This window comes from Clytia hemisphaerica, unplaced genomic scaffold (genome assembly GCF_902728285.1).
Source record: "Clytia hemisphaerica strain Z4C2 unplaced genomic scaffold, Clytia hemisphaerica genome assembly, whole genome shotgun sequence".
Classification (NCBI taxonomy): Eukaryota; Metazoa; Cnidaria; class Hydrozoa; order Leptothecata; family Clytiidae; genus Clytia; species Clytia hemisphaerica.
The window spans coordinates 872,502-897,320 of record NW_027103974.1 but is presented as its reverse complement, the minus strand read 5'-3'; the positions used below and the strand labels follow the sequence as shown (position 1 = coordinate 897,320).

General features: G+C 34.2%; 3 protein-coding genes and 1 long non-coding RNA gene across 5 annotated transcripts; all 4 read right to left on the bottom strand.

The window, feature by feature from the left end:
* Positions 1-2,060: 2,060 nt before the first annotated feature.
* Positions 2,061-3,204, bottom strand: LOC136810787 (uncharacterized). Its single transcript, XR_010847151.1, has 3 exons — positions 3,111-3,204; positions 2,649-2,718; positions 2,061-2,336 (listed from the first exon to the last, which is right to left on the bottom strand). It is a non-coding gene; the product is annotated as an uncharacterized lncRNA (long non-coding RNA).
* A 963-nt stretch (positions 3,205-4,167) lies between these two features.
* LOC136810785 (syntaxin-12-like) lies at positions 4,168-10,896 on the bottom strand. Of its 2 annotated transcripts, XM_067067384.1 has the most exons (7): positions 10,832-10,896; positions 10,383-10,501; positions 9,505-9,558; positions 8,347-8,442; positions 5,883-5,958; positions 5,367-5,471; positions 4,168-4,266 (listed from the first exon to the last, which is right to left on the bottom strand). In XM_067067384.1, the coding sequence occupies exons 1-7, from the start codon at positions 10,881-10,883 to the stop codon at positions 4,199-4,201; spliced, it is 570 nt and encodes a 189-aa protein (XP_066923485.1). In that variant the 5' UTR covers positions 10,884-10,896; the 3' UTR covers positions 4,168-4,198. The 2 variants fall into 2 exon arrangements, with proteins under 2 accessions (XP_066923485.1, XP_066923484.1); XM_067067383.1 differs by lacking the exon at positions 4,168-4,266 and having other exon boundaries at positions 4,978-5,471.
* Positions 10,897-11,599: 703 nt separating this feature from the next.
* Positions 11,600-16,831, bottom strand: LOC136810648 (syntaxin-12-like). Its single transcript, XM_067067217.1, has 6 exons — positions 16,684-16,831; positions 15,780-15,985; positions 15,192-15,244; positions 12,800-12,892; positions 12,430-12,502; positions 11,600-11,950 (listed from the first exon to the last, which is right to left on the bottom strand). The coding sequence occupies exons 2-6, from the start codon at positions 15,871-15,873 to the stop codon at positions 11,775-11,777; spliced, it is 489 nt and encodes a 162-aa protein (XP_066923318.1). The 5' UTR covers positions 15,874-15,985; positions 16,684-16,831; the 3' UTR covers positions 11,600-11,774.
* Positions 16,832-17,965: 1,134 nt separating this feature from the next.
* Positions 17,966-22,046, bottom strand: LOC136810647 (syntaxin-7-like). The gene is made up of 9 exons (XM_067067216.1): positions 21,923-22,046; positions 21,663-21,740; positions 21,467-21,536; positions 21,052-21,148; positions 20,787-20,864; positions 20,372-20,455; positions 19,845-19,955; positions 19,446-19,518; positions 17,966-19,218 (listed from the first exon to the last, which is right to left on the bottom strand). The coding sequence occupies exons 1-9, from the start codon at positions 21,990-21,992 to the stop codon at positions 19,043-19,045; spliced, it is 837 nt and encodes a 278-aa protein (XP_066923317.1). The 5' UTR covers positions 21,993-22,046; the 3' UTR covers positions 17,966-19,042.
* Positions 22,047-24,819: the final 2,773 nt, after the last annotated feature.

Genomic DNA, 24,819 nt, shown 5'->3' with positions numbered 1-24,819 from the left:
AGGTTAATCTAGGAGCGATGAAGTACATTTTCAATATACACAGCTTTAAGGTACACGAATTCTTACTGGTAGATTCTCCTTGTTTGAGATTCATGATGGCCAAATCTTTGAAAATCTCATTCACGGCTGACTGGTAAAAAACATAGTTACAATGACATTAGCGAAAACAATTCATTTCACTTTAATCTGAGAGTTGAAAACAGTTTAGTGCCTGGCCATTTTTAAAGGGTGTTTTTCCACTGACGGCTTAAGCTAACTGGATTAATGTAACTTTTTCATTAAAGGATGAATAGCCCAAGTTATTCATATTATTTTTAGATAAAAAGAGATGGTTGCACGTTAATGTTTTCTTTTCAGAAAAATATTGTATTTCCCAAAGCAACACAGGAGAAAAATCGTTGAATCTTTTGTATTTTTCACGCATTTTCTAATCCACTAATACAAGGTCGAGGGCATGTATGAGAGAACAAAAGAGCGAGGCGCATCAGGAAATACAAAAGATTTGCTGTGGGAGATGAAATTATTTTTTACAAAAGAAAACATAAACGTGTAACCATTCTTTTCATCCACAACTTATATGGGGTGGTTTTTCACTGAGACTGTCTGGCGAAAATCGATTAGCTAAAACAAAGAAGATTGATAGGAAAGCATTACTGACTCCCAAAACAGTTGTCAAAGCGTTTACAACCCTTTGAATTTGAAGAAAATTTTATTAAAAATCATCAACTCGCATATCAAGGGATTTAGAATTACAGCCTTCTAATGAACATTTTCTGTGACAAGATTCCTCGTCTTTTGTATCAAATCAATACAGATGAAAGTTTGCTCTTCAACTCTATCGGGAAAGAAAACACTTTTCCCATATGACCAATTTTTTACAAAAGAATCCCACTGCACATTCTGCTACTTTTATGGCAACCGATTTATTTATGCTGCCTTTTTCGCTTAATTGGTCATTAAGCCAAGAGAGGTCTAGCCCTTTCTTGGAGAACAAAAGGTTTAATGACCAATTTTCGACGTTAAATCTGGAATGCTGATATGAAGCGATCAAAATCTGATGTTAAGCACGAATCTTCATTGTATATTTTTTACAACCCTTAGAAATTTATGAAAAGGACCGTTGATGAGAACCACTTATCTATCTAGCGTAGTGAAAAAGCACCCATGAATAGTTTTGGGCTATTCAGCGTTTTATTACACGTTTTGTTAATCCTGTTAGCTTAAGCCGCCAGTGGAAAAACACCCAAAGCTATTTTTCATAAAAAAGCAACTTAATGACACCACCCTTAAAGTTAAAAAAAGTATAGCCTGAACTCTCAATGTTGGATAACAGCTTCTAGCGTTCCTTGATTCGAATCCCATGTGGGTATTTTTCACGAAAGACCCTACAAATAAAAGGGTAAACGGCAGTGCATTAAAGCTCACCATTCTCAAAAAGATTTCATCCATTCGAAATAATTGGCACCAAAATCTCTTTCACAGACATTACTTTTTAGAATCAAAAACTTAATCCACCAAATTCTACAGCGTGGTAGAAAACTTTAAAAATTGCTTTATAGGATAAAATTCGATCTTACGTATTATGGACATTTTGTTGTTATGTTTTTTTTTTTACAAAATCGTCAATATTGCTTTCCTCTAATTCTTGAAAATTTGAACGAAGACAACCGAATTCAGTGTATTCTGTGATTTATGCATAAGAAACGCATTCTCGAACACTCACAATCCAAAAATAAATTGGTATGCCATGAATTATTTCACTTCAAAAATAAGCTTCTAATTTATTCCTTTCAATTTGTTAAAGATAAATTAGATCCTTACTTTTACAATTCTTTGGTAAATTACCAGATTTTATCAGAAAATTAATACCAGAAAAGGGTATAAGAGTCGTAATAACTATTACGTAACTGAAGTCCTTTAAGAGTTACAAAAAGGAAATATCTCGGTCACCGACGAAAAAAAGAATAGAAGTAGAAGTATGGTATAAGTAATTGATTCCTTGATTCAGATACTTTGCTTGATAGATATCATATTCTTATCGGTGCTTAGTGAAGAAAGGTATCTGCTGCCACAGCGGGGATAAAAGTTACATATTATCATAAAAACGTTTGTATAAAGATTCTTATCAAAACAAGAGATTTCAAAATTCTTAAAATGTTCCTACTTGACAGAAAAATAAATGATAAGACCAAGTACAACAACAACAATCAAAAGGATGAGAATAAGAATACACATTTTCCTTCGTGATTTTTTCTGGTAGTCATGAGCTTTGCGTAAATGCACGTTGCCAGCTTCGACACGGGGCATGGTTGAATCGATTGCTGGAATATTGCTCTCTATAACAACATTAGAATGAAAAAAAAAAGTTCATAGTAAGACCTTATATGGAGCTCATAAGACGAGGATCTTTTTTTATTTAGCATATCATCCTGCTTTAGAGATTGTAATTTTTACAATCAAATCAGCTCATATAAGGCTTTATAAGGCATTCAAAGGCATTAAGAGTATGACACTAGCTTTCGATCTTTGTGATTATAAAGCAATTTCTAATGGAGGTGATTTATATAGAAACGAAGTTCCCTCGAAATCGTGGAAGATAATTATAACTGCATCTTTCCATTCAAGCGAAACGAGCATGATACCCTTACCAATCGAAGTAATTTCTTCATTCATGGCTGCCAAATCTTTCATTATTTCTGTCACGTCAGAAATATCAGACTAAAAAAAATAAGAAAATAAATTTTATTTGTTCGAGGATATATCATTAAATTTATCTTTTTTTAATATAATTCTTCTTAGACTTCTCAGAAAATCTGTACGCAATGTTCTAGAGTCTCTCTTTCATTCAATTTTTTCTACGTTTGTTGGTTATGACTTGATTGGTTCGGCCTTCATCCAAGATCCTGGATGATTGCCATGGTTACTTTTGATCTCATTGAGTGTGTGCTGAATAGACTCACCATCTTTGGTATGTCGATTTCTCAAAATGACCGTCTAATATAGGCTGCTTCAAAACAACTGGTATAACAGAGTCAGCTAATTTCAGCAAGTCTAATACAAGTTGAAATAAAAAACAGGTCAAAAAAGAAAATAAATGAAACATTTTCAACCTCTAATTTACTAATAGCTGCCTCGCGTTCCTTGAGCTCATCTCTAAGACCAACTTCAATTTTCAACTGGTCTTGTCCTTTTAATAGTGGAGTATTTTCCTGAATAAGGAGACAAAAGAAAAGTTCTGCATTTTAAGTATGAAAAAGCTCTTGAAAACATGATTATGGAATCTGTCAGAACGTCGTCAACGATGTCCAAATTTAGTGGAGAGTATCGAAAAACTCATTTGTTCGTTGTATTTAGCAACTATATTTTTTAAAGGGTTTTTCATAATAAATCACATGGTTTCAACAGTCAATTGAACTCTGTCCCTGAAAATTGACTGTCACATTTAACATCCTGGGACGAATCTTTCCAAATGCGGAAATAATAACAACTCCCCCTGAGAAAAAAAAAGCTAATTAAAATTTGTGAAAAGAATAGTCATCTACCGTTGCTTGAGTTTGGTCAACAAAAATAGGTCCAGTTTTTGACAACGAAGAAAACATCATGATGCCAGAGGGTTTCCTATATTACAGTTATATTTCTACTTACTCTCGGGTACCTAATAGCCGCCGCCCCCCGCTAATTAATTTTTCGAAAATTTTCCACCCAGGACATTCATTCTTATTCCAACCCCCCCCCGCTTATTAATTTTTGGGAAAATGTTTTTGAAAGTTCCCTTTTTTGTCTTAATTCTGCTGTATTAGCCTCCTTTCAAACATTTTCCACACAGGACATTTTTATTCCAACCCCCCCGCTTATTAAATTTTGAGATTTTTTCCAACCCCCCCTGCTTATTCCAACCCCCCCGGCTATTAGGTACCCGAGAGTAAGGAGAGAAAAGGAGATAGTGTTGTTAAGCAAATTTACAGACGGGTTCGAATTACCGGGAGCCTACTGTAAATAGAAATTGTACTTCTTACAGCGAGCCATAGAATGCGTCTGTTTTGTAAATATATACATTTGAAATTTCCTTTAAAACTAGAAAAAAATATACTAGCCCAAGCCCGATGCGCTTCCCCATATTTGATACCATATCAATAATGATGAAAAGTATGTATACTCACCTCACATATAAGTGTCTTAGTTGATAACATTATTTTGATTACTTACCCTTGATTTGACCAAACACGAATTCGAAAGTTGTTGTCTCACTTGCGCAATAATCAATGTCTAGATGCAAAAAATGTTACTGTTGTTATCATAATATTACTTTGGTTGCTACTTTGACCTTTGTTTGTATTTGAGAGTGAGGGAAATATGAATTGCATGATTTTCCGAGAAATGTCAAATAAATAAAAGGTTAATCTCATTTATAAGAACTAGAAGAACTGCATATCATTTTAGCCACATATCTCCGTCATCATCATCATCTTTCGACACTAGGTCTGACACACAAAAAAGAAAACAAGCTGGATGCTGATTTGACCAATACCTGATAATCAAATAGCTCGAGTTTGGCTAATGGTAGAAACATGAAATTTGGTTGTATATCATTCAAAGGATACTTTTGCAAAAAAAAAGTTTCTGAAATTTTGCAGATGTGCAACATTTTAGTCCAAATTTCATGTTTCTACCTTTAGCCAAACTGGAGTTATTTAAAAAACAAGTTTTGCTGACGTCAACACTTTTTGGTTTTTGCGGTTTTTTTGCGAAAAAGAGGGCGTAAACAATTATGTAACACCCCTACATGGAAACTTCATCATGGTATCCTTCGTATTCAATCATTGGTTTTCTCATTTTCTGCCGTCTAATGCTCTCCAAAAATGATGGTAATTTTCATGTTTTTGAGATATGTCATAACTTATCTGAGTGTAACAGACGAACGGACCAACAATGGTTAATTTATAGACCTCCAGGTAGGTCCAAAAAAAAAAGAAGCCACATATTTAAAAAAAATCCTATCTTTGACCATTTAACATAAATCAATATAGAGATGCCTATTTTATATGTTTCATTTTCGACGTTCGTATTGTAATCCATTTAGCACACATTTTTTGAAAAATCAATTTTGCGATTGGCAACTAACGAAATTAGGTTCCAAAGAAAGTTTATTCTCTGCTCACTTCAAAGTAAATATCTATGTATAAAATTTAGTTTTTTCATTAAAAAAAAAAGTTAATTTACAAAAACGGCCGCAAAAATCTACAATAAAACTCGAAAAATGATTAAATGACAATATTCACCCACCTTGATGTCGTCCTAGCCGGTCGAGAAATAGATGATAAGACCAAGTAAAACAACAATAATAAAATAAAGAAGAATAAGTATACACTTTCGCCTTCGTGCTTTTTCCTGGTAGTAACGAGCTTTGTCCCAATTTACGTTGCCGGCTTCGACGTGTGATACAGTGGGATCGACGTCCGCTTCGATGCTGTCTGTTGGTTTTACGAAAAAAAAAAAAATATTTTTTTTGGAAAAGGTTTAGCTTTAAAACTCATTTTGCTATTCTGAGTCAAACAGTTTTCTACAAATTAACTTTATAAAATAAGCAAACTATAGCATAAAATACATCCCTGTCTCGCAGGTCCGTTAAACGTTTTTCTGTATCGGGTGGTGAAAATTTCTATCGAAATTCCAATGGGGATTCGGAGTGCAGTTTTTTTCCAGTGAATTTCAAATTTGGATGAAATCACAGTCAACTTTTCACCAGAGACAAAAAATTGGCTAGATCTTTCAGTGGTTGACACGGGGGTGTATAAATGGGTGCTTATGAACTCATATTTATGTAAAGACGTTTACTTGATTTAATCATTAGCATAAAAATTAACCGGAAGATAAAATCATACCAATATTATTTGCTTGGTCAATATACAACCAGATGGCCAAATCTCTGAACATCTCATTCACGTCAACAATATCATTCTGAAAAAATAAATCAAACATTGCGGTGCAAAGAGACTGGTACAGAAATTATAACAGCGTTATCTCTCTCTGTGTGTACACAGACCCATATCTACGGCTAATTTCAAAATTTATAGTTAAGGGTTTCAAATCGGCATCGAAAATACAGTTCTTCTCACTGGGCGAAATAAGAGGATTTCCAATCCTGGAAATATCTTGAAAATATGATATTTCCAAAACATTTGTAAACATGGAAATATGACTTTTCTCTGTATTTTAAATTTTAGGAAATATCATATTTCATGATATTTTGAAATCTGAAACATCATATTTTCAAAAATATTTCCAAATTTTGGAAATATCATGAACATATAAACGACTGGACATCCATCTCCTTTGTCTTTTTGTAGAAAGGGCTGCTAGCTTCGTTGCCGCCTCGTTAAAATCATAAAATGAAACAATGGATTTTGATGATATACCTCAGAGGGGGATACTTTGCTAGTGACAAAGCTTCGATAAAAACCTCAATGGTCCAACTCTTTACATCTCTTTAATTTACATCATGAGAAAGGTAAGAGAGGTAAAATACTCAACTTGTTAAAAATCCGGCTAAAATTTTGAAATTTTGACTCAAAAGTATGGAATAATTTTAGAGAGCATGAGATTCACATAAGGATATTCTTATAACACAGGCTCTGAACTTTAACATGCCGTTTTTTTAAGCCATAGAAAAACTTATTCCAGCGATAAAAGAGATTCAAAAGTATACACGCAGTTGAAATTCTGCACTTTAGCGTTGAAAAATGCTTTTAAAATATATTGCAAATTTATGAAAAAATTAGAAAATAATTTTTTTTGTGAATTACGAGTAATGTTCAAGCTCTATCAATCCTTTGTAAGATAAGTAATTCAAAGAAATAAAATTGTGACGGAATAAAGTTGAGTTTTTTATTCCAAATTTAAAATAGAGGCGACAACGAAGCTCGCTTCAAAGACACAAAAGAAGATAGACGTCCAGCCGTTTATATGTCCATGGAAATATACATGATGCTTCAATGAATATCAGATTTGGAAGTATCATTAAGGGCTCTGGATATACCCAAATTTTCGACTTTACACCAACTTAAATGGCAATCTCTGCATTTTACAAAGATTAATGTATAACCTTTTTTTAAATGTCCTGTTAAACCTACCTTTTTAGAATTTAAAAATCGAAAAATTGAAATGAAAAAATTAAATGAAGAAGAAAACGAAGACTTTTTCGAAGAAGAGTATTTCACCTTTCAAAGCCCTAATCTCGGTAAAAATAAAAAAAAAAAAAAAAATAAAGAGCACTTAAAATTGGTAAAATTTGGACAATATTTGACTTTCGATTTTAGAAAATCCATCGCTAAGTTCAGTTAAAACTGCTTGAAAAGAGGAAAAAATTGTAGTTTCTTGTCATTTTTTTCCAAACTGAGGCTGGGCATGTTCTTACGATGTTCTTAACTTTTCGACGAATTTCAGCCTCAATGTTCTTATAAACTAGGTTCTAGTAAAAGAAAACGTGTATTCATTAATTACTCATGATGTAATTACTTAAATTCATTTTTTCAAAAGCAGTTTGTTCTTAAACATGTTAAAGAAGCAAAAACATAAGGTTTTTTTTTATCTTCAAATTCTGAAATTGATTTTTCACAAAAATTGGGTATATCCAGAGCCCTTAAATATGACGTTTGCTCAGCTTTGGAAATTATAGAAGAGTCATATATTCGATATTTACACAATAAATTGAAGTTGAGATAAGAATTGTTTGATACTCAAAGTTTCACGAAACCTTTCGTCACGATCTTCAGTCAAAAGTTCTATACAAAAAATTCGTTTCAAGTTTACAAAAATATACTGTGCACTGTAAAGTCTTCGTCAAAGTAATTGACGTCATTTCAGTCTTTGGTGTCGTGGAGTTTGAGGGTGAACTTATTCACATGCCGACATTTCGAGATCAGTTCATTCCTTGAATTTAACAGTTTCTCGGGTTGGTCGAATGTGGCAATTTCTAATTTTTGAAGATATTTCCAGGATTGGAAATCTCTTATTTCGTCCAGTGCTAATTTTTTTCGTGTAACCCTTGTATTTTCCAAAAGCGCTAGACGGTCCTATCGCTTACGCAAGGTCCCTTAAAATAAAATAATTTGGGAGGCAAGATAAATTTGGTAATGGGGAAGTAAGCTCTGCCACTTCAGTGACAGAGCACTTTACAGTTTTGCTCCAAACTCTACCGCTAGATAGATAATTTGGACGTGTCACTGATTTACCATTATCCTAGGTACACCAAAAATCTTATTTTCGGGGATAGAACCCCTTTTTAACACCAACGATATTAATCTAAACGGCTCACTTAAAATACACTTGACACTTATAAACACTAACCTCCAATTTATACATGGCAGCCTCGCGTTCCTTGAGCTCATCATAAAGGTTATGTTTAGCTTCTGTTGTTTGTTTTTGTAAAAGAGGAGTCTGCTCCTGAAAAGATGGAAAAAGTCGAACGATAACACTCCATGCAAACATCCCGGTAATAATAATCAACATTTTCCAACGACGTCGATAGGAAATCTTGATACAGTGTCTTCATAACTATCGAACACGCACAGAGAACACAAATTCATTCCATAAGAGTTTTATCGCTATGGAGAAATACCCCGAGATATTCAGCCAAGGAACAAGTGTGCCAAATTTCATTCGAATCCGATCATTTTTGAAGTCTCCAGCCTGCCCAAAAGTTTTGAGGTTACAGACAAAGAGATACACGGACGCACACACATACATTCTCAGATTCTAGCTAAACTGAATTTGAGAATAAGGTTGTCAACTTAATAGAGATTTATAGCTATGGAGTAAGGTTAATAATAATAAGGTTGTCACCTTAACCCTATTCGTACTAGGGGGGGGGGGCTCTTTCTGTTCGGAAGTCAAACTATTGGTAATAGCTCCTGAAATAATAAAGCTTTTGCCGTGAAATTTTCTGTAAATTCCTAACTTTTATTTAGCTTCAAAATAAAAAAAAATTTGACACCTAAATATTTTCACACCTTGAGCACACCATTTCTGACAGTAAGGTGTCACAAAAATTGACACTTTTCCAATACAATTTATTTTTTTTTAATGTCAAATATATCGTTTAAACCGTAATTTATTGAATATTTAGGATAAAATAAGCATTTTAAACTCAGGCAACTTTTTTCTAAAGCCTTTGTTAGAATACAATAGCTATTTATAAGAACAATGGAAAATTTCGGTTTTTGCTCACTTTGGGCATGATGAGTCACGTCATCAAAAACAATTTTTGTCAAAAGTTACCTTACGTGACAAGGATCTTGTATGCCAAATTTCATCCAAAAAGACCCACTAGATCAAAAGTTAAGGGGTGGTACAGGAAAAGCCCCCCCCCTAGTTCTGAACCGCCCCTAAAAGCCTAGTTTGAATAGGGTTAAGGAACGAGAAACTTGTTCAAGCGAAGGAAGCATTCGAGTTATAAAAGGTTCGAGTTTCCACTAATAACACAAATAATGATGAATAAAAACTTACTGTAGCGTCATTTGTAGCATCCTCTTCTTTTACTATTGAAATGTAGAATAACGCCTGATTAATAAAAACATTGAAATTTTTGGTGATTTTTCTAGAATCTTTATATTTGATGGCTTATAAGTGAAGATTCCAATTAAAGGTTAGACAGGCTCTGGTTTGGAGTTTATTTCCTTTTTATCTGATGACGCGAAGACGGCTAGGTAATATGTACAAGAAGTGTCATCCTATTCCATTCTTATAAAAAATCTTTTGTCTTTTGACGCATTATTCCCAAAGGGTATTAAGCGTAAAATAAATACTTTATCGAGACTTTTAATCCTTTCAGATTGAAAAATAGTCGAACGTGCGCAACGCACTGGGCTCAACTTTAGTGGCTTCAAATTATTCATAGGCCCAATTGTAGACCCCCAGATATTCACCCAATGAACAAGTGTGCCAAATTTCAACCAAATCCGACCATTTTGGAGGCCTGTAGGCTGCTCCAAAGCTTTAGCCTCGTTTTGGCAAAAAAACTCGTCCCCATGCCCCAAAAATCAAAATTTTTGAAAAATGCAAAAACCACACCCAGATATTCACCCAAGGAACAAGTGTGCAAAATTTCAGCCAAATCGAACAATTTTTGAAGTCTCCAGGCTGCCCCAAAGTTTTGGGACATACACCACACACACAGACACACACACAGACACACATTCTCAGATTCTAACTCAACTGAAGTTGAGAACAGAAAAATACTGTTTGCCATGGCAATCAATCCCTCACATTTATAAAAAAGGGGAGGGTTCAGCAGATTGATTTTAATCACCACGTATTCAGGCTAAGTCAGAATGAGCAACTTCTTAGAGGATCTAAGTATACATTGTTGATAGTAAAATACTTACAGACATTAGGACAACCATCTCTGTTCGAAGAAGCTTCAGGGAATGATCCAGTACCAGTGAAGAGCTTGTATCGTAAAGTAGATGACAGCATGCCACATCAAAAAGTTCGTCTATAACTTCTGTTGAAATATTAAAAAGAAGATGGATCTAAGTTGAGTGAGTTTAAAAATACATCCTCAGACTTGGCTAGAAATCCTTTGCCATCATACATTATGTGTTCAAGTACAAAAGCTATAAAAAGGGAGTCTTCTAATCATAGAGCTGGTCAGTGCCACGAAGAAGAGGTAGTTTCCCCCTTGTCTCCTTCCCATGTCCTGCTCAGTTTATTTATATAGCCGAGTCGAGACAGTCTAGATCAACGTATAGAACGATATGAGATATGACACATAGAAAGAAGAAATATTTTCAAGACAACAACGATATGTATTACTAGAAAAAACTCATTTTACTTATCAATTTGGCAAGATACAAATTCATTTTTTCTCTTCGTTGCGTCATCATGAGTGGTTAGAGGAATTTCTATGAAAAACAATAAATGTGCTGTTGTTAGCATTATAGAGTTGCCTAGCTGCCTCAAACTTTGAACTTTAATGACAGATTACATTCCATCTCGTGCTTGTTAAGTTCGAGTGAAATTTGCCTATGATTGCCAATTCTCTATAAGGCCTAAAATATACGTACTTATATAATGTAAATGTTAGACCTTGAAGTTACCTCAACACAAGCATTATTACCAGAGCAAACAATATCTGCATCACCAGAAAAGAAAAGATGAAAAGTTTTTATTGTATTTCATCTTTTGATAAATTTTTCATTTTTATGATAGTATTCAGTTCTTAGTATAAATTAATAAGCTAAAACAAGAAAATACGAACACTATTATACAGTAATGTTTATCAAAAAGTTTTTCCAATATTCAGCAAGTCTGCAAGCGGTACAGGCTCAAGTAGAAGTGACTAGATAAACCAATTTCTCTTATCATATTGAGTGTTGGCAATGATTCGCTTGCTTTTTTCTAAAAGCAGTCTCAAAATACAAGGGAAACCCTCTGGCATTATACTGTCTTCTTCGTTGTATAATACTCCGTCAATTGGTACTGAAACAGAAAAGTCAAAAACTAGACCTGTTTTTGTTGACCAAATTCACGTAACGGTTAATGAGGCTGGAATTTTTTTCTCCAAAGAATCAACGAGTTTTGCAACTGGCAAACAACCAAATTAGGTTTTGAAGAAAGTTTATTCTTTACAGGTTGACTTGAAAGAAAATATGTACATATAAATAAAATTTAGTTTTTCATTTAAAAAAAAGTTGATTTACAAAAACGGCCGCAAAAATCTACATTAAAACTCGAAAAATGATTAAATGACAATATTCACCCACCTTCGGGTCCTCCTAACCGATCGAGAAATAGATAATAAGACCAAGTAAAACAACAATAATCAAAGGGATGAGAATAAGTATACACTTTCGCCTTCGTGCTTTCTTCTGGTAGTAACGAGCTTTGTCCCAATTTACGTTGGCAGCTTCGACGTGTGATACAGCAGGATCGACGTCCGCTTCGATGCTGTCTGTCGATTTTACGAAAATAAAAAAAAATTTTTTTGGAAAAGGTATCGCTTTATAAGTTAAAACCAAGGAACTTGAATAAATAGAAAATATTTATTCAAGTTCCTTGTTAAAACTCATTTTGCTATTTTAAGTCAAACAGTTTTCTACAAATTAACCTTTTAAAATAAGCAATATAGCATAAGCACATCCCTGTCTCGCAGGCCCGTGAAACATTTTTTTACATCGGCGGTGAAAGTTTCTATGGAAATCCCAATGGGGATTCGGAGTGCAGTTTTTTTTAAGCGAATATCAAATTGTGATTGAGTCAACTTTCCGCCAGAAACAAAGTTTTGGATAGATCTTTCAGTGGGTGACACGGGAGTATATAAATGGGTGCTTATGAACTATCATAAATATCAGATTTCTCACATATTTATTTAAAAGACGTTTATTTGATTTAATCATTAGCATAAAAATTGACCGGAAGATAAAATCATACCGATAATATCTTCATTAGAATTATACAACAGGACCAAATCTTTGAACATCTCATTAAGGTCAACAATATCATTCTGAAAAACAAAACAAAAAAACATTGCGGTGCAAAGAGACTGGTACAGAAATTATAACAGCGTCATCTCTCTCTGTGTACGGCATTTGAGATTTCGCACGCGCGCATTCATGGTTTATTATTTAAAGTTTATTTGTTAAGGGCTTCACCTCAGTGACGGAGGACTTTAACAGTTTCGACCCAAACTCTACCGCTAGATAGATAATTTGGACGTGTCAAAGCACTGATTTACCATTATCCTAGGTACACCAACGTACAACAACCCCTTTTTAACACCAACGATATCAATCTCACTAACCTCTAATTTATGCATGGCAGCCTCGCGTTCTCTGAGCTCATCAAGGTTACGTTTAGCTTTTGTCGTTTGTTTTTGTAAAAGAGGAGTCTGCTCCTGAAAAAATGGAAAAAGTCTGACAGTAACGCTCCATGAGAATATTCCTGCAATTAAAATCAACATTTTTCAACGACGTTGACAAAGAAAATCTGTAATAAAATAATAATAATATTAACAAGCTACATGCTGAATGGACCTACCTGAAGGCTAATACACGTTTTTTTTTTTATTAGAACCCAGTTTATAAGAATATGGAGGCTGAAATTCGTCAAAAAATTAAGAACATCGTAAGAACATGCCCAGCCTCAGTTTGGGAAAAAATGACAAGAAACTACAATTTTTTCCTCTTTTCAAGCAGTTTTAACCCAACTTAGGCATGGATTTTCTAAAATCGAGAGTCCAAATTGTACCAATTTTAAGTGCTCTTTATTTTGCATGATATTATCAATTTAGAGTAGTCTGAAAAATTAAGAACGCATTTAAGAACATTTCAGGCTGAAAATTGCTAAAAAAATAAGCACATCCAGGCTCAGCCAAATTTTAGGTGTTCTAATAAAAAAAAAAACGTGTATACTGAATATAATATGAACAAGCAACATGCTGAATGGACCTACCTAATGATCAACATCAGATGAAAATAAGAAAAAAGTGACAATAATTGTACAAAAATTCAGAATGGAAAAATAAAGCTTGTGTGTTGAATAATGTAAAATGGTAAAAAGGAATGTCCCCAAATACGAAAATCACTTAAACCATTCAGACCAAAAAAACCTTTTAAGCTGTTTTTGGCCCAAATTTGCCCAAAAAAATTTTCCTTAAAAATCTGGCTCCGTCACATTTTGGGCATTGTCATTTTGCATCATTGTGCAAAAAATCAGAAAAAAATTATCGGTCAACATTGAGAAAAGCTATATTTTCTTATTTGGTTAAAGAGGGAATTTCCCCAAAATACGAAAATCCGTCTTTTAAGGCGAATAAGAATTTTCCAGGAAAAAACACTTCAGCCATTCTTTAAAGAATCTTGCCCTGCATCTTTGTACAAAAAATCAGAAAAAAGTAATGACAGAGTTTTGCACAAAGTCCAAAAAACCCTATTTTTAGGTAGTTTTTGGCCCAAATTTGCCCAAATATATTTTTTTTCGAAAATCGGGCTCCGTCACATTTTAGGCATTGCCATTTTGCATCATTGTGCTAAAAATCAGAAAAAAATAATGAGTCAACTTTGAGAAAAGCTATTTTCTTATTTGGTTAAAGGGAATTTCCCCAAAAAAATACGAAAATCCGTTTTTTAAGGCGAATAAGAATTTTCCGGGAAAAACCACTTCAGCCATTCTTTAGAGAATCTTGCCCTCCATCTTTGTACAAAAAATCAGAAAAAAGTAATGACAGAATTTTGCACAAAGTCCAAAAAACCCTATTTTTAGGCAGTTTTTGGCCCAAATTTGCCCAAATATATTTTTTTCGAAAATCGGGCTCAGACACATTTTAGGCATTGCCATTTTACATCATTGTGCAAAAAATCAGAAAAAAATAACGAGTCAACATTGAGAAAAGCTATATTTTCTTATTTGGTTAAAGGGAATTTCCCCCAAAATACGAAAATCCGTTTTTTAAGGCGAATAAGAATTTTGCGGGAAAAACCACTTCAGCCATTCTTTAGAGAATCTTGCCCTCCATCTCTGTACAAAAAATCAGAAAAAAGTAATGACAGGATTTTGCACAAAGTCCAAAAAACCCTATTTTTAGGTAGTTTTTGGCCCAAATTTGCCCAAATAAATTTTTTCTCAAAAATCGGGCTCCGTCGCGTTCTGGGCATTGCCATTTTGCATCATTGTGCAAAAAATCAGAAAAAACTAATGAGCCAATCCTGAGAAAAGCTGGTAACAGACGGACGGACGGACGGACGGACGGACGAACGAACGGACATGGGTTAATTTATAGAACCTCCACCGGGGCTACCGGCGGTAGGTCCAATAAAGAAAAAAGAGCAAATTAGAAAGAAAATGCAAACTGAACGGCTTCAGCCACTCTTTAGAGAACCTTTCCCTTTGTATTTACGCAAAAAGGAAGCAAAAAGGAAATATTGATGTATCAATTTCACGTAGACTCCCAAAAACCCCTTTTTTAGCCAGGTTTCGTCCCAAATTTGGCCTAAAGAAAATTGCCCTTTTTCTCGAAAATCAGGTTCCATCACGTTTCGGATATTGCCATTTTGTATCATTGTGCAAAAATCAGAAGAAACTTATGATAACCAATCCTGAGAAAAGCTGGTAACAGACAGGCGAGCGAACGGACATGGGTTAATTTACAGGACCTCCACGGTAGGTCCAAGAATGATTTTGGAAGGAATACTTACTGTGGATTTGTTTTGTTCTGGAAAACGTCTTTGTACTTGTTCCTCATCTTTTACTATTAAAATGTAGAATTCATGATATGCACCATTGCAATGTCTTCCACGGAACCAATAGCTGATTGGTTGAAAGTGACGTAAAATCAGTCAATACGTCACTTTCAACCAATCAGCTGTTGGGTCCATGGAAGACATTGCAATGGTGTATATTATGAATAGTCTTATCATCCGATGACACAAAGACAGCTAATCCATACGAACACAAGGAGTGTATAGATTGTAAAAAAGTATTATCCTATTCCATTCTTAAAAATCTTTGTCTTTTGACGCGTTACTCAGAATTCCCAAAGGTTATTATACATAAAATAAATACTTTCTAGAGACTTTTTTTTTAAACCTTTCAGATTGAAAAACAGAAAACTGCTCCAAATTTGCAGTGGCGATCAAATTTTTGACTGACAAATCCAATATCATCACGATCAAAAATTATTAAAGGAAGAGAATTCTTCAAATTACTTTTGATCACCAACGGTCATCAGGGTAAGCTTACTCTTAGAGAGTCCAAGTTTCTATTGATGAAAACAAACTACTTACAAATATTAGGACAACAATCTCTGTTCGAAGAAACTTCGGGGGAGGACTCAGTACCAGCGAAGAGAAAGCGTAAACGTAAAGTAGATGACAGCATACCACCACAAATGGTTCGTCTATAACTTCTATTGAAATATTACTGGTTCCTTCCTCCTGGCGGTGTGATTCAGTTGTCTTTTGTGAGAGCCTTCAGTGTTTGTTTGTGTCACCTGGATTGTAGATAAAAAAAGCTATATCGGAAAGAAGATTGATCTAAGTTGAGTGAGTTTGAGTTTTTTGAAAATACACTGCTACGATTTGGCTAGAAATTCTTTGCCCATCATACAGTATGTGTTCAAGTACAAAAGCTATAAAACGGAGGCTTAAAAATTCAATCCTAAAGCTGGTCTGAGAGGCTCTCAGTTCGAATGTCCTGCTCAGTTTATATAGATAGCCGAGTCAAAACGGTCTATCCACGTATAATATCGACCAAACCAATTTTGTAAGCAAGTTAATATGAACGATATGAAGTTAATATGAACGATATGAAGTTAATGTGAACGATATGAAGTTAATGTGATCGATATGAAGTGAATGTGATCGATATGAGATATAACACAAACACAGATCGAAGAAATATTTTCAAGACAACAATAATATGTAAAAGCTCATTTCACTTAGCAATCAATTCAATTTGGCAAGATACATGCATTTCATATTTTCTCTTCGTTGCGTCATATCATGAGTGTTTAGAGGAATTTCTACGAAGAACAATAAATATGCTGTTGTTAGCATTAGAGTTGCCTAGCTGCCTCAAACGTATCTTTCAAATTTGATGACAGATCACACTCAATCATATTATTCATGAAAACACATTGTATCTTGATCATACCAGTTTTCTATACAATACAATACAATACGTACTTACATAATTAATGTGATGTTATTATACTTTGGAGTCTCGTCTCGATATAAGCATTATTGCCAGAGCAAACAACGTATGTAACACCAGCTTATGCTGTTTCATCTTTTGATAATGTTTATTGCAATGTTAGTATTCAATTTTTGGTATAAATTAATAAGTTAAAACAAGAAAATACCAACATATACAGTAACGCTTGACAATAATGAGGAATAGATTCACAATATTCATCAAGTCTGCAACTCTGCACGGGGTACAGGCTCAACCAGAAGTGGCCAGAAAAATCAAGTAACTCTAACTGTCATAAAATACAATGAATGATTACTCATGAAATTCATTTAATACACCTATCAGCCCTCAGCAGTGGGGTTATTTTTTAAGGAGAATAGTAACGAAAATACAAGGAAAGTTCTTTTCGCCTATTGTAGCAAACACAAGTGTAACCTCGATTCAGTTAAGTTTTTCGAACGCTAAAAATAGTTTGCATTCCACCGCAGAAGGGACGAGATGGAGTTTTTACAAGCTCTTATTTGATTTGGTTGGTCGTTAACGGGTAATTAAACAATTTTGTTACTTTTTCTAAAGAACGCGTCATTTTTATTACTTCAAATGACCAATTATTGAAATATCTCATAAAAACTCCATCTCATCTGCCGCAAAAGCCCCAGGGAAATTCCTCTCACATGAAATAAAAGTTTTGGAGGGAATTCGCTAGCCCGGGGTCCACTTAAAGCTTTTTTTATAGACTGGATGGCGCGATTAAGTGGCCCGGTAGTATATGGTCATATGCTTTTGCCTAGGCGGACTGTAAAATAGTCCGCCAGATTTAAGTTGTTTTTGGAAGGTAAAAACAGTATGAAGCAATGTTTTTATTTGAGAATAAGGGATTACAAATCTGTTAATAGTGTTTGTTTCTGATTTGTGATTATATCTTTCAACTCCAAGTAGTTTTATTGTTATTTGGATTTTCAACATTTTTTTTCAAAAGGGCGACCTCGCCAAATGCTCCTAGTCTACTTCACTGGACTCAGCGTCATAAAAAATTATCAAAAAGCAAAGTTCAGCCAAAAGTAGACTCTAGTCTAGGAATTCGCTTGCTTTGTTTTAAAGGCAGTCTAAAAATGCCGGCAGCCGAGAAATTTTATTTTCATTACCAGTCTTCTCTAAAGACAACAGCGCCGCTGAGGGTTGATATGTGTATGTTCTATACTTCGTTTACCAACAAATCTACAAGAAGTATTCTAATGAACTTACCACGTGAATCAACCATCTTTAAAATATAAGAAACTTTTTTGAAATTTAGTTTTTTTATTCATTACAAAAGTTAGCCGATAATTTACAATATTCCTTTTAAAAATAATAAATTGTTTAAACTGTTTTTGTCTACCCAGAGGTAAAAGGTCAGGGCCAAATTTTAAAACAGGGCAATGTCAATCATCGAACTGTTAATAAACCCCTAAGGTTTTCTTAGGATTAGTAGAGCCAAAAATACATATTCTTGGTACTGGCTGGCCAGTTCCAGTTCATCATTGACTTAGTTAATGAAAAAATTTAAAATAATATACCTAGCTATATTATATAAAGATGAATCAGGAGCAATCATTATAATCAGCATAGGCTAGAATAAAAAAACTTGAACAAAAACAAAAACACTAAAAAAGATAGCTACTAAAGATCACAAAAGCCAACTTTACCAGGGACTTATGCAGTAAAATGGCGTCACAAAAATTAGGTTATTATGCTTTGTTCAAAGGAAAACCAATAAAAGTGCTCGATGTTAATGATATTAGAGCTAGCTTTATGATTTCGCTGCAGATTGCCATCCAGGATAACATGAAACTTTGAGTACGAAATTGATTAAAACTTGTTTTATTTAATCAAACTAACAATAGATCATCAAAGAAACCTTCCAAAGACTCCGTAGACCATATAATGATTGTTAGAATAATTTACAGTGATACTAAACTATTATGTTAATACCTGTAATTAGTGTTTTGACTCACCAAGGTAGAATAAGTTATGTTAGCCTATAGTAAGCTTTATTAGCCTGAATATTAAAATTGGAATGGTGTATATGCGAAAAGTTTTTACTTCGGAATAAAATAAAGAATATATTATGAAGACCATTGAAAAATTAGATTAATAACAAACATTCATTGATTTAAATTTTTACGATATTGTTAATTATATAATAATTATATAGTGAGACAAGAAACAGATTTAAAGAGCTTCGCTGTAACTTTGCACAAAAAAATGTAAGAACGAAGCTCGATTTTCCTTTCGTTCAACGATCCACTAAATGGGACTAAAAATGATCTAAGATTCATACACAGGGACAGGAAGGTGCAGCTCTAGAGATAATAAATTACTTGACAGAAAAATAAATGATAAGACCAAGTACAACAACAACAATCAAAAGGATGAGAATAAGAATACACATTTTCCTTCGTGATTTCTTCTGGTAGTCACGAGCTTTGTGTAAATGTACGTTGCCAGCTTCGACGGCTGATACAGCGGTATCGACGTTCGCTTCGATGCTATCTGTTGGTGTCAAAAAAAAATAAAGTAAAAAAAAACGTCAGATCGTCATGTGAAATTGAGTTCATGATATAATTTATTTAGTGAAAATATTCAGGACTGGCCAGACGATGATAAATGTGGCAATTTTGGAATATTTCATCGAGCTAAATTTTGATTAACAGAGTTTATCGAATAATTGAAGGGCATCTGTGTCTGTTCGTCATAAATTTTTGAAATAGAAATCATACCGATAGTTTCTCCTTGTTCGTGAACCATGATGGCCAAATCTTTGAAAATCTCATTTACATCAACAATATCAGACTAAAGGAAAAAGAAGATAGGTATACAGAATGACTTTCCGGAAAGTCTTCTTAACGGATGTTCCTAGGTTTGGATTGGAGATTAAAATGATCCTTCGTTGTCATAGGCTGCACACATCCCTCTGATATGTTTTGATATAGGGAATGCTAATCGTGTATAAAATTCACGTCCGAAAGTTACCCTTAATTTGGGGTAACTTGTTTCAATTTTCTTTTAAAAAAGGTTTAGAAATCCAATGATTGTATTTAAACCTCTGCCCATTCAATTGTTTTATTAAAATCAATGACATTTAAAGACCATATTTTAAACACAATCATTTTACAAACCTCTAATTGTCGGATAGCAGCCTCGCGTTCCCTGATTTCATCCAGGCTAAGTTCAGCTTCTGTTTGTCTTTGTAATTGTGGTTGGTTGTCATACATTCGAGAATTGTCATCCTGAAAACGCAATAATTCATGAAGTATATAAATTTACAGATCTGTTACTTGTGTTTTATGAACTCGAAATATCATCATAATAAAGGCACTTTTCAACATGGACACGTTTGATCAATCCTGTAGAACCAGAATCTATATCTTCGTTGCCGTAGTAGAAGAGTCAAAATACCGGTGCTACTTCATAGTGCATAACGTTTAATAAAGAAACTTTTGCTTGCTTTTTTATTACATTTTCGAAATCTACGGGAAATAATACGTCGATTGGTATTCAATGTGAACAGGCACTTGAAGCAAAATTGAAGCCACAGAAGCCGCTGAATATCAGATTTTCGATTAAATTAAGAGAGGTCCAATTTTCATCGATTTCTAAAAAGGGGTCGGCATTGAACGTGTTAGCAACCACATACAAAACTTACACCAAAACTGTCATTTCCACCCCTGAATTCAACAGATTGCGCTCTTGCTCGTTGTAGTGATTCCCTTTCTTTGTCTGCTGCCAGCTAAAGAGAGTGAAGAAAAAGTGTTGAAGGTTGGGTTTTTTATTGATGATTTGGTAAAAATATTCTAATTTCAATTCACAAAAGTTGGGGCTTGAGACCAGACTTCTAAAAACCGTAATAAGGAAACCAAAGAGCAAATCAGGCCAGGCTACCTAGGGGCGAATTCAGGAGTTCTCTTTTAATAGCTGGAAATAAAAATTTCAAAATCTTAGGAACAAGTTAGGGGGGATGAAAAATTACAAGTGTGGATCAGGTGAGAGTTCATAAAAACCATGGAATATGACACAAAAGACTTAAGCCAGAAAGAAGCTGCTCCATGGTCGGAACTTACCCGTTGAACTTTTTGGAAGTTGTTTAGTGCATTTGAAAAATTTTCATGTAGTTTATCTTGTTGTATCTTTCTTTGTCGCTAAAAGAAGAAATGGAAAGTAAATTGAAGTAAGTTTAATTTGAATGAAATTGAAATTTTAATCTCACACTATTATTATTAATGAAATTGAAATTATTTGTACCATCTGGGCTTAAAAAAGATTATGATCAATCAAGATTCAAAGTCAACTGCAAAAATTTGCTATTTCAAACTAATAAACAGTTACCATTTCTCCAGGGTCATTTGTTTGAAAGTTTCCCAATTTTTGTAGAAGACTTGAAGTTTCTTTGACCAAGAGGTTTGAATCTTTCTGTTCACTTTGCCTGTAAGAATTATGTCAGATTATTTTGAAAATTCACAAAAATAAAATATAATTTAGCAGTGCCAAAACAAACTCTAAATCTAAAAGAAAATAGTGGTCTTTACTTTATTATTTACTTACTATTGAAATGATACAAAATTAGTGTACGTTGGTTGTATGGTGATTGGGAAAGAATAAATACACTGATTTTCTGCCGCAAAAACTTACTGTACAAAGGAAAAAGTAGGAAAATAGGAAAGTCTCCACTTCCAAAAGCTCTTTTCAATTTCAAGCAAATCCAGCTTGCTTTTTGATAACAGTAAAACTCAAAGGGACTTACAATCGTTCGAAATTTTCAGGGACATCTTGAGGTGTCCCTATTTGGTTGACCAATTTTTGTATTAATGCAACTAAATAGAAAAAAAAAAGATAACCGGTAAACAACAGATATATGAGTGATAACAGGTGATAATCCTACAACGTCAAAAAAATGAAAATCGAAGATTAAAGTCAAATGATGAATATTATCTACTAACTTTTTCTGGTAAGTTGTTGGATGTTACTGCTTGCATTGTTGGCAATTCTCATGTATTCAGTATCCCCATTTTTTTCACCTAAAAATTCATTAATACTGCTTTTTAAAAATAGAATTTGAATTGAAGAATTTGGATGTGAGCAAATGATCCTTGTATCCAAAAGAAACACTTATTATCAAAGCGAGAGTATAAAAAAACAGGATGATAAATTTCCAATAACAATAACCCTATGTTTTTTAAGGGAAGCAATCTTGACTTACTCTGTCCATATCCACCGCCACCATAGCTCTGTTGATAGCCACCACCAGCACCAAAATCACCACGAGACATTTTTATATCGTTATTTTTTAAGTTACCTTTTCCCAGAAAAAATTCTAAATTTTATAAGCTATTTTGTATTAAAAGGAAAACTTCAGCCTATTTTGGGCAAAATGATTTTCAGAGGCATATGGACCCTAGAAAAGAAACATCACTTATTTCAGTAGTGGATGGAGGCTATTGTCAAACTTTTTCAAGTTAAATGAATCAATCTGCATAGTGTGCAGAGGGGTCTAAACCCCCCATATTTATTTCACCCCCTATATGTGTATCCCCCCTATTTTCAGCAGCAGTCCAACAGTCATTCAAAACCAAAAACATTGAAATTTGTATTAAGAATTACGAGAAAAAAGTTTAACAGGCAAAAAATTAGCTATCTACTCTTGTTTTTTAGTTGTCCCACACCAAATATCTAAATAAATAGAAATTATGATAGATATTTTGACCAAAAGTTGTTATCTTAACCAGACATATGTCTGGGAATAAAAATACCTTCCCCAAGGGAACTTTTCCTGGCGGGAACTTATTTTGGCGGCAGCAAATTTCCTAAAAATTTGTAATTTTGGCGGGAACTTATTTAGGCAAATAGTGAATTTTTTAAATTTCGATGGGAACTAATTTTGGCGAATGACAGCGTAAATCTGTTCTATTTTTCCTTATTTTGAGCAATTTTGATAAATTTCAGCGGTTATTTAGGCAAGGAAACAAAAAATTTAATTTTGGTGAGAACTTATTTTGGCGAGTGAGCAAAATATTTAATTTAGGCGGGAACTAATTTTGGCGAATTTCGTCTAAATCCGCCAAATCTTCCAAATCCGCCAAAATTAGTTCACGCCAAAATAATTTCCCATAAGGTATTTGTTTTGTTCCCCAGACATTTGGCCCGTATTGTCCGGGGAATCTACAGGGTCGTTGAAAATCGAGGGAAAAAAGCGGTACAAAATGGATTTCAGGCTGAATTCAAATGAAAGTCCGTTCAAGCACCACTGGCAGTACTGGGCAGTATATGTATGGAGTGCGGGTCAATTTTACTTTCATTTTTCATGGTTTCATTAAAAATCATCTTAGCAACGTGGTGATCGCCAATAATCAGGGGTTACCTATTCTTCAAAATGAAAATATTTAAGATTTTAAGTTCTTCTTTTTATTCAATGATTTTTTAAGGCTCTTTGTTGACAATCTAACTCTCGCGTCAAATTCCCACTTTCTTCAGCAAATTGAAGATGAGAAAAAACCTAAGCCACAGATCACGGATTGAAACAAATATATGAAGGGTGGGATTTTACAGCCGCCCGTTGTGCACGGCACTGAGAGGCTGCGAGTGCCAAAAGGAAGGGTCTTTGAAATGCGGCAATCTCGTTGTTGGAAATTTGATAAACAGCTGCGAAGGAGCGCTGGGAAGCAATCAGTAGAATAGGTACCACTTTCGTTTTTTGGTGCAGATTTCGATATAAACTTCTCTCAGGGATTACTTGTCTTGTCAATGTACATGTACACATGTGTTGTGTCAACTTGTCAGCATTCAGGCTGCATCATTTGAAAATTTCAGGCGTGTGGTCAATCACACTCTACAACCTTAATTTTAGTAATTTAGGCGTGTGATAAGGAGTGCTATGCACAACTTTCAGTTGTGAAACTTACTTTATGGGGTGTGATTGATCGCACTCCTCAGACATTTTAGGTATGTGTGGAGGTGTGCGCGTGCTATCGCACGTCTCAAATGATGCAGCCTGCATTGTATTGTTGTAAAGGAAAAGATAAAGCAGGGGATGTCAATCGAATTTTTCGATTGCCGAATCAATTGAAGTTGATCAAATCTAATTGAATGATTAAACTTTGATTGGTCGAATTAATCGAACACAAGTTAACACAAGTTAACATTTTTTTCACGCTTGATTGGATTAAATTGATATTTAATTGGATTCGATTGGATTCAATTGATGTTTGTGTGATGTTTGTCAAACTTCGATTGCAGTTTGATTGAGCTTCGATTAAACTTAGATTGGCCAAAGAAGCTGCTTTTTGCAAATCTTTTCAAAGGTCTACCGTGCAACAAAAGTCCATTTAAGCATTACTATTACTAATTTGATGATCGTCAATCGAACAACGATCGAAGTCAATTGAACAACACCATTAATTCGATTGTCTTCGATTAATTCGATGAATTCCATTGGCAATCAAAGTTTGATTTGGTTCGATTGACATCCCCTGCTGGGATAAAAGAGACGTAAGACCAGGCGTAGTTAATCGATATAATCGATAATCTTGAGTAATCGATAAATAATCGATGGATTAGATATCGATTTACCGATAGAATCGACAGGTAATCAGACCTTCAAAAAATCTTGAGTATCGATCAGCGATCGATTATTTCTAAGCTATCGATTACTTATCGATCACATATCGACTACATACAACCTATTGATTACTTATCAATTATTTACTTATCTTCGATCACGTATCGTTATCGATTATATATCGATCGTGACCGACTATTGACTACATTACTTGGCCCTTTTTACGCCGGCCCTTATTCCACCAACGAGCCCAATAATAACGCTAGTAAGGTCCAACGTAAAAAGGGCCAAGATAAGGTATTTAATGAAGTAAAGAAAATTTCTGGAATTCGCCAAATCTCATACCGATCGTATTACTTTGAATAAACGCCCGCTTTCGAATTAATAATGCTCCTCAAAAGAGGCAAACCATTCAATAACGCCCCTTCTCTAAATAAAACCGTAACTTTGTTTTTTTTGAACTTTTTTTTGTTCAGCCTTTCGGAGGGTTTGAGAATGCTTCAGCCGAAATTTACCGTATGCTTATAAAAAAAACGAGTGTA

Excerpts from the sequence above, each read along its gene's own strand:
- LOC136810785 (XM_067067383.1), bottom strand. The coding sequence starts at position 10,883 with ATGATGACGCAACGAAGAGAAAAAATGAATTTGTATCTTGCCAAATTG. Across the intron at positions 5,959-8,346 it reads CTGCCATGTATAAATTGGAG|AATGATATTGTTGACGTGAA; the intron begins GTTAGTGTTTAT and ends TTATTTTTTCAG. Across the intron at positions 5,472-5,882 it reads TGACCAAGCAAATAATATTG|ACAGCATCGAAGCGGACGTC; the intron begins GTATGATTTTAT and ends TAAAACCAACAG.
- LOC136810648 (XM_067067217.1), bottom strand. The coding sequence starts at position 15,873 with ATGCTGTCATCTACTTTACGTTTACGCTTTCTCTTCGCTGGTACTGAG. Across the intron at positions 12,893-15,191 it reads CAGAACAAAACAAATCCACA|GAGCAGACTCCTCTTTTACA; the intron begins GTAAGTATTCCT and ends CCATTTTTTCAG. Across the intron at positions 12,503-12,799 it reads CTGCCATGCATAAATTAGAG|AATGATATTGTTGACCTTAA; the intron begins GTTAGTGAGATT and ends TTTGTTTTTCAG.
- LOC136810647 (XM_067067216.1), bottom strand. The coding sequence starts at position 21,992 with ATGTCTCGTGGTGATTTTGGTGCTGGTGGTGGCTATCAACAGAGCTAT. Across the intron at positions 21,149-21,466 it reads CCTGAAAATTTCGAACGATT|GCAAAGTGAACAGAAAGATT; the intron begins GTAAGTCCCTTT and ends TAATTCTTACAG. Across the intron at positions 19,219-19,445 it reads CGAACAAGGAGAAACTATCG|ATAGCATCGAAGCGAACGTC; the intron begins GTATGATTTCTA and ends TGACACCAACAG.